This window comes from Anopheles coustani, chromosome 3, assembly GCF_943734705.1.
Source record: "Anopheles coustani chromosome 3, idAnoCousDA_361_x.2, whole genome shotgun sequence".
NCBI classification, from domain to species: Eukaryota; Metazoa; Arthropoda; class Insecta; order Diptera; family Culicidae; genus Anopheles; species Anopheles coustani.
In genome coordinates, this window is record NC_071288.1 from 25,351,583 (window position 1) to 25,360,679 (window position 9,097).

The following is a 9,097-nucleotide window of genomic DNA, read 5'->3' on the forward strand; positions in this document are numbered from 1 at the left end:
AGCCAACCAAAACAAAACAAAACAGGTGCAGGCGCTGGTGCTGGGTTTTCCCGGGAAGGTACTTCATTAATAAAAACGCATCCTTTGCTGGGTGGGCTGGGCTCGGGCTGGCCTTTACCTGCCCCGTACGAGTCTGGATGGAAGTGGAAGTGTACGACAACTAGGTGGCACGAGAAAAGAGTCGCAGCGTCGCGATCGTACAGCCAGGCCTCTGGGGGTAGACCCACAGCGTAGATCGCGGGTAATTCCCCGGCCGGTTGGGTCAAGCGTGTCAGGCCCTATCAGCCAGACGCACACGAGCACACTCGAGCGAAAGAAAACCGCGAGCGAGAAAGAATGTCATCCCGATCGTCAAGGATCGAGGTACACACAACGCGCAGCTGGGGCACATACGCTTCGCGTTCCCGTACATCTTCTCGTGGTCGAGTGAGAGGCTAAAAACCGGCCGTTCAAGCGCATCAACCCCCGCGCGGGAGCTCCCCGAGACGCAGCGGTGTCCTCGTGGGTGATGCAGCTGGGAATTTTCGGTCCGCTCACAAGCTGACGTACCAGTTGTCGCCACGGAAAACCGAACGACTACGAGACGACCGCAGACCGCGTATAGTGAAAGACGTATTGGTAGTGGCAGCACTATAGTGCGCTTGGAAATACCGACACACACCGCATGTCCAGACGAAAACCGGTGGCGCTAGCTCGAGCCGCGGTTTCACGCAATCGTCCCGCCCGTGTGTGTTTGTCCGGTGATGCCCGTGCCCGCGCTATCAGATGCGCGTATACCCGTACAGATCAGTGTGCTTCCACATCTTCAACCGGTCGGATCGTCGACGTTTGGGCCGTAGAATTATCATTTCTACGCCAGAATCCGGCAGCGTTATCTCCGTTCTGAAGCTGCGTGGCCGTGCTCTATCTCTCTCGCTCTACCTCTCTCTATCTCCCCCCTTTCGTCTTGCTCGTTTCGTTGACTTCATATATGACCGAAACTGCGTGCTAGAGATCCGGTGTCCGATTAGAAGTCGGTTCTAATACAGCCAGTTAGTGTGCGGTGTAGAACGTCACCACTGCGGTGCGACACCGTCCGCCTGTACTACCTGCATCCAATTCAAGGTTTGCGGGTGCCTTGAAGGAAGATCTCGGTTCCAAACATCATACCGACCGCTAGCAACCACTCCTCACCGGTTGCTTTGTTGTCGAACCAGTCCGCGAACGGACGTCAAGGTGAGAGCACAACCAGCATCGTTGTGACGCGAAAGTGAAGTTAAAGAAATCTGTGATTCGTTCGAGCTCGTTCGAAAGATCAGTGAGTTCAATTATTATCTGCCACCGGAGGAGGACTATGGCTTTCACCCAAAAGGCGGATTATGTTCAAGTTACGCCCGAAAGTGATTCTTTTATGTGATTTTACCGATTCCATTGCGAACTGCCGAAGGTGATTTTGAATTTCGCGTTGAAAATAAAACTTAACTTAACGGAAGTGTACGCGTATCGAGGGCAGACTGTGAGAAAGTGAGTGTGGTTCCTTTGAAGTTGTGTGGATCCCCCTCCCGTCGGGAGTAAACACTATGTTTACCAAAGCAATAAACGTACCCAACGCATTTCCCGCTCTGCTGCGGACGTGCGCCTTTCTACTGCTACTGCCGCTGTTCGGGCCCGTGGCGTACGGCCAGTATCTAAGCTCACCCTGCCCGAAAGTGTTCAGCTACCGGCTGGACCAGAGCACCAACCAGGTGTTCGGCTACGTCGAGCTACAGAACCTACGCATCGGTCAGCTGGTCAAGCTGAACATCGACCTTTCGATCGGTGTCGCCGTACCGCAGGTAAGCCCAACGAAAGGCCATAAGGGGGAGAAGGTGGTCCCTGTTCTTCCCCCGGGAGCTGGCCAGTACTGACCACCCTCCGAGCGGGTGTCATCATCGTATCGTTCTTCATAAACTGTCTCTCCAGGGCGTGGGCTCTTTCTGGCCGAACTCGAGTGTGTGTGTGTGTGTATGTTTGTGTGCGTATGTTAGGATGAGACAGGTTTGTGGAATCTGGAAACCCGAACACCTTGGGTGTCGGGCGTCCCAAAACTGTCACCAGCCGGTTTCTTCAAACAAGTTTTTTTGAATAATTTTTTTAGTCGACCGTTACACAGATACGAAAAAACCCATTTTGAACGAATCTTAGTTTTACAGTTGTTTTTTTTTTAACTGTTCCTATCCACATGGCCTCCGCTAAAATGGAATCAATTCGATTCGATAACATTTGCCTGAAAAAGGTTCCAATCGTTATCGCACGCGTGAAAATGGAGAATTTGTATGGTGTTATAGTTGGTAGACCATTCGGTAGAATTTCGAAATTCCACGTAAGAATCACGTAACGGAAAAGGTTGGATATTACAGAAAAATGCTTAAAATACCAAACCAATCAATTGATTTTATTGTATCTGGTGGAAAAAGAATATAACTTTTCCGAACCAATGCTATGGGCTACTTAAGCTTGTCGTTCATCCACTAAAAACCGTGCATAAGGAACACCAAAAATCCACGATTAAAATGCCAAACCAGCAGATGTCACAGCAAATACGTCATGGACCAACCCCCGGCGATAACGCCGGACGTTCGTCGAGTGTTTCGTTTTGTCGCCTTTCCATGACATTAGTCACACCGCTGGAGAGAAGACAAAGAGGGGTTTTGCCCGCCGCTGCCATGGCCAGAAAATATTTCCCAATTCGCTCTGAAATACCGCAGGAATTAATTCACAAGCGATTGTCACCACTTCAGCCGATCGGATGGACGATGACTGACCAGCGGGGTTGTAGAAACTTCGCGCTCGACCTGAATAAATATGACGGCACTAATGGCCAGCTTTTGATAACATTGCTTCCCGGTCGGAAACCCAAAAGGATTCGTTATTTCCCGGGGATGCACAATGTTTGAAAGGATTATTCATGAAATATTTACGTTATAATGATACTTGCTAACATATCCATCATTACATTGCATTTGTCTCGCATGCCGGAACAACCATTCCGGGGTATCGCAAAAGTGGCTCGAAGGAATGTAGAAGAAATTTCTAGAAATACACGTAAGAAATCGAAACCCCAAAACACCTGGCCAGCGTATTTTATCACAAGTCGTATGCCACCAAAGTTAAAGATCTAAAAAAACCACCTGATTTTATGGTTTTATATTCATGTGATGTGAATAGGTTAAACCTGTTTTAAAAAAGGGCTTGGGCGGTAGAGACTTAAGAACCAAGCCTGTGAAAATTCTATTTTAGGTTTTATTGACCCTGTTTTCAATAATGTAAAATACGCAAATTCGATTTTTGGTTTTTTTCTTTAATGGTTTCTAAACCTACCGTCTTCTCAGGCAAAACCTGTATTTTCCGGGTCTAGATTGATCCAGATTTAAAATTTAATGTTTGCCCCTAAATGTATGCAACTCTGTGTCATGTTCTTTAAAACGAATAGTCCTTCGCAACATGCTGCTTCCGGTCTCATGTTGGGGTTAAAGCAATTTTGTCAGGTGAAGGCATTTCTAAATTGAGCTTTTGTCTCATCAATTACAGAACAATGTCGGTTCGATTACGCTGGTCAAATCGAGGGAGCAAACGTTCCGCGACATTTACAACAGCCAGCCGGCACAGTACCGGGTCAACTTCCCCTTCACCAACGTAATCCCGAGCGTGCTGGCGATCAGCGTGAACGGCCAAACCATATGCACCGGGCAGAAGGCGACGGGCCAGATTGTGACCACCATCAACCTAGAGCACACGCTCTTCACGCAGATGCAACCCCTGTCGAACGGTAATGGCAACAACGTGAACGCCATTCAATTCCAGCCGGGACAAACGTTCCAGCAAACGCCACCCCCGCCCGTATACACGCCACAAGTACAAACACCGCCACAGCAGCAACCGCAGTTTGTACAAAACAGACCACCAAACAGGCAGCCAGTGGTGAATACCAGGCCACCGGTAGTTCAGCCTCCCCGTCCTCGGCCACAGCCAACGATCCCCGTGGATACATCGGGTGGATCGGGCGAAGCGTAAGTTGGAGACAAAAGGAATACTAAAAACCCACGAAAACGTCTAACTTCAATTATTCTTCTGGTTCGTTTTTAGGTGCGGAATGCCAGCCGCAACATTCAATCGGCTGACGATCAACGGAATACGCTCACCCAAGGGCCAGTTCCCGTGGGCGGTACCGATCTTTGACACCGGTGTACCGACGAAACCGAAGTACATCTGTGGCAGTACGATCATCAGCAAAAATCACCTGCTGACGGCGGGTCATTGCTTGTACAACGAAAACGGAAAGCGCGACGCAACCGAACTGCTAACCGCACCCGGAATGTACAACATCGACAACTTCTTCGAAACGGACATTCAGATGCGTGAGGTGGCCTCGTTCGTGGTGCACCCGGACTACTTCTTCGACGACACCGGGATGACCGAGTACGACATTGCGATTATGGTGCTGCGGGACGCGCTCATCTACTCTGACCTGGTGCAGCCGATCTGCCTGTGGACTGGCAGCGACAACCTGGAGGAAATCGTCGGCACGACCGGGCTCGTGTCGGGCTGGGGAGTTACGGAGGACGGGGCGGCCAAATATCCGAGCTACGTCAACGCGACGGTGGTGGATAAGCGCGATTGCCGACGCAAGCTGGGCTCCATCGTCTCGAACACGGCACCGATGTTCTGTGCGGACGGCCACGGTTCGGTGCCGTGCACGGGCGATTCGGGCAGCGGGCTGGTCATAAAGCGGGGTTCCCGGTTCTTCGTCCGCGGTATCGTCTCCGTTGGCCAGTACGATGTAGCGTCGTTGATTTGCGATCGCACCAAGTACGTGGTGTACACCGACATTGCGCCCTTCCGGTTCTGGATGAAAAAGGTTATGCAATCTTGAGCGCTGAAAGTACCAAGGGCCCAAGGTCGGAAAAGGTACAACTCGAAATTACGTTCCACGTGCCACTGTCTTCCAATCGACCGGCGCATTTAATTAGTTTACTAGCGCAGACCGTAACGCCTGACTTGACCGTATTCTGAGTCACATCAAGGCGAGAGATTATAATCAACTTATTATTACAGTATCAAAGGCAAAATGCTTCCAAATAACGAAGCACGATTATTTGGCGTACAGGCAAAACTAACAAACGATACCGCAACGTCAACACAAGGACAATAAATCGCTATTTGAGTAGAGACGTAGATCTTAGATCATATTTATTTGGTGACCAAAGTTTAATGATCACCACGACACTCACTTCTGACGTCGCGGAACGTTTCCGCTTGGCGCGGAAGACTTACAAGAACGTAAATTAATTGAGAACCACAATCGATTACTTCCTGGGGAGCCTCTATACGGAACATTGTAAAAGTACATCGTGGAGAAATGGAAACGATTTCGATAAGTTGAAAGAGTTTTATTTCAAGCCTGCGCATCCCATTATTTGTACAGAAGAAGGCAAGTAGATAAATTCAATCGGAGTTAGAAGGATCTACCGTATGCTATGCATTTATGAACGATAATAAAAGAGCACAATGTGTAAAATAGTTTAACATATTTGTTAAAAAGTGGGTAATGATATATCGATGCATTTTCTAGCGTTGAGAAAGAAATAAAACATATGAATGAGGTTTTATGAGAAATGCTGCTGTATGTTTGTTCGGAAACCATGCTGATCGGAAAACGCCGAGGCATCGAACTTGTTCAATACTTTTGATTTGAGTTCGATTTTACAATATACGTCTTCAATCAAGTCAAATAAAGATTTTTTTAATTAAAGAGATTTTATCAAATTTAAATTTAGGGAAAATGTGGAAGAATTCAAAACGAAGATCTATTTAAAAATAAACGTTGAATAAGATAAAATAATTTAGAATTGGCAGAAGGTTTCCATAAGGCATGGTCTGGTCTGTGTTCTTGACATTTCGATTCCATTCGGTCATTTAACACTACATGTTTGACGACCCCTGATTTTGACCACATGGAACGATGAAGATGTCTTGCTGCTTGCCATTTTACGAGACGATAAGAACCTTGAAAGGCACACCGAAAGCCGCCCGTCTAAAGCCCACGGTCCACACAAACAGAGACATTAAGGCATCAAACCCCCACGGTATCAGAAGATTACGTTCGGTCGGAGAATAAAGTCCAGTCCCAAGCTTCTCAACCGCTCGATACCTACATATACACACGCGATCGTAAGAGAACCGCGGAAGTAGACGGCTTTGTTCTATTATTCGACCGCGACGTGACTCACGGAAGATTCTTCTTCGACACAAACTTGTTCCACGGAGAAACAGGTTGATCGGACTCATTAACGTACGGCCATACACACACACACACACACACACGCATGCGGTCAAACACAGCTTGCCATAAAAGTACATTATCACAGGTGTCGCTAGACAACTGCCTCAACACGGATTCGGTTCACTTTGATCGAAGGAAAATTTAAAAAAGAAAACAAATCTTTATTCAAATGATGTTAGTTTGCAGAGTTCGAGCGGAACATTACCGGCGTCCCCCGCGATCGCCAGATTTTCCCCTATATGGCGCGGCACACTGCTTTCCGCCCCAGGTCCCCGAGGCCTATGATGTAAACTTCTACTCGCGAATGCAGTCCGGAAGGGGTGGGAGGTGAGACTGCGAATTACGTCAGTTGGTCACGAACGATGGCAGCTGCAGTTCGTCGTCCTGCAGCGTCGCCGCGCCGCCCGGCGTGATGACCTGCTTCCGATAGGTGATCTCCTCCCGGATGTACTTGACCGACGTACTGTTGTCCTGCGGGTTGTTCGTTTCCTCCTTGCGCTCGATCGTCCGCTGGTACTCGTGCTGTACGCCCGGAGCGCTGGACTCGCCCGCTGGTTTGGTTTTGTCCAGTGGCTGGATCTGTTTGCGGTGCCCAAGAGGCGTCAAGGGAGCAGCAGCCGGGGCCGCTACCGGGAAGGCTGCCGGTCGGACGGTGGTGGCTACGGCTGGCGGACTCAGGTCGAGGTTCAGGCTCGACGGTACCACCTTGGTGCGCTCGCAGTTCTCCTTGCACGAGTCCGAACGCAGGAAGTGCCGCAACGTGACGGCACTGACAAACGTGCCGCGATCTCCGGGCCCGGCGCACAGTTCGCGTCCGTTGAAGATCACCTTCGTTACCTTGGGTAGGGGGTCCTGCAGAGGGAAGTTTACCCGGTACTGGACACCGCGTCCCTTGCCGAACTGTTCCAAAATCTGGGTGCTATCCTCAATCGCCTCGATCGAGCCAACGTATTTCTGCCGGCACAAAGTAACGTACGGCAAGAAAAAAGTTAGGTTAGAACCATTCGAGCTCTTGCTGCTTACTAGGTCTTATCTTACTTACCGATCGTAGCTCACCCGCGATCGACAAATGCAATTCGAGCGTGCCAACCTTATCCACGGCCTGCTCGCGTGTATCGACGATCCCGTAAATCTGCTGCTTGATACTGTCGCTCGCATACTTAAATATGGCGGGACAGGGCGAGACAGCGTTGCCAATGGAGGCACCGTTGCTAGCACTTGGCAGAACAAGAATAACAAGTGCCGACACTAGAACCACGGACCAACTACACAGTAGCACCGATCGAGCCATTTCACTTTAGCTGTACTAAAATGTGGTTTAAATGTTTGTGAATTTTGCACGCAACTCGACCCAACGACCGTTCCTTTTCTCTAGCTACTAAACAACTGAAAACCCGTGCTCTATCCAGTACGCGACTAACACCGATCCTCGGCGTGTGCTGCGTACGTACGTCGGGGAGGAACAGTATTGTACACTTCGGCGTGCAGCTCGAGCGCGAATAAAAATCCCGGCTGGACTAGCGCATGCTTAAATGTGCGCCGCTCGATCGAAGGCGTTCGCAGTCGACCGAGCTACGAAGATCGAAGATCGCTGAAGGTGCGGGGACTGGCTTAGATCGATCGAATTCGATTCGCGGTCTGCCTTTACGACCACCCACCTGAACACACGTACATACACATACACACAAAAGAATTATCAAGGAGGGAGGTGCGTCTGCCAAGGAGCAGCAGCTTAATGGAGGTGATCGCGGGCCATCTCAACGCCAATCACGATCGCGATCCCTACCCGCGTGTGTGTGTGTGTGTCGCTAAGGAGTGTGGCGGCTTTTTCCTTGTGTGCGATTTGCATTGATAATGTTTCGACAGCATTTGGGCGGAAAAGACAGATTTTGGATACCCCACTTATCTCTTGTACACGCTAGCTGTTCTTCATCATCTTCCTACTGCGCGAGTTTTCCCATGTATCTTTCGCTCGTTAAGTTGACACCTATTGTTTTACGCCTATTCCACCACCAATCAGAAAGGGGAGAAGAAGGTGGATCTTAAGATGTCTCGTGACACAAAGGATGAAAGAAATAAAATAAATAAAAACAAACGTGCGATATGGCACCTTGCCAGGCGCCAACGAGCGATGAAACTTAAGAAGATCCCATTCCCATATTTCGCAGCAGGATGCCGCCGGTATTGAACCATCTGAGAGAAAATGTTCTTATGCTTTTGCCATCCCATCGTTACGGTTCCTGGATAATGATGCTGGTAAGAAAGACTATTGGAATATATATGCACGTTAAAATGCATCCAACACAGGTTCCGCTATTTGTTATCCTATTTGCTTTACAGAAGTGAGAATAAATTTGATACTAAATACATTTATAAAACATATTATTCTTCTTCTTTAGCATTATCACGTTTGATTTGCTGTACAGAAGTGAGAATAAATTTGATACTAAATACATTTATAGCACATATTGTTCTTCTTCTTAAGCGTAAGGACCTTTTTCGGTTAAGGCTTTACTAGACTTTTTTCCCTTTGTTTACGTAGATAGTCAGTCGTCTCGTGCAGGAGAGGGTCCGGTCTCGGCTGAGATTCGAACCCATGCCGTCAAGGGGTGAGCTTGGTGCTCATGAGCCCATATTGGAGACGGCGTAATCGGGCAACGATAAACAAACGATCTATTCCGAATTTTTCATACGTCCTTTGATCTTTTTCAATTGATATCTTTATATAATTTTCAAAAAAATTACTAAAAGATACAAATGTATAAATCATATAGTTTACTCATTTGAACATAGTCT

The 9,097-nt window shown here is 48.4% G+C and overlaps 2 protein-coding genes across 2 annotated transcripts; one reads left to right on the top strand and one right to left on the bottom strand.

The window, feature by feature from the left end:
* Positions 1 to 1,019: 1,019 nt before the first annotated feature.
* LOC131272222 (serine protease gd-like) lies at positions 1,020 to 5,538 on the top strand. The gene is made up of 3 exons (XM_058273883.1): positions 1,020 to 1,814; positions 3,550 to 4,028; positions 4,105 to 5,538. The coding sequence occupies exons 1-3, from the start codon at positions 1,560 to 1,562 to the stop codon at positions 4,889 to 4,891; spliced, it is 1,521 nt and encodes a 506-aa protein (XP_058129866.1). The 5' UTR covers positions 1,020 to 1,559; the 3' UTR covers positions 4,892 to 5,538.
* A 940-nt stretch (positions 5,539 to 6,478) lies between these two features.
* LOC131258512 (uncharacterized) lies at positions 6,479 to 7,592 on the bottom strand. Its single transcript, XM_058259845.1, has 2 exons — positions 7,344 to 7,592; positions 6,479 to 7,255 (listed from the first exon to the last, which is right to left on the bottom strand). Exons 1-2 carry the CDS (start codon positions 7,590 to 7,592, stop codon positions 6,647 to 6,649), a joined length of 858 nt encoding a protein of 285 aa, XP_058115828.1. The 3' UTR covers positions 6,479 to 6,646.
* Between the last annotated feature and the right edge of the window lie 1,505 nt (positions 7,593 to 9,097).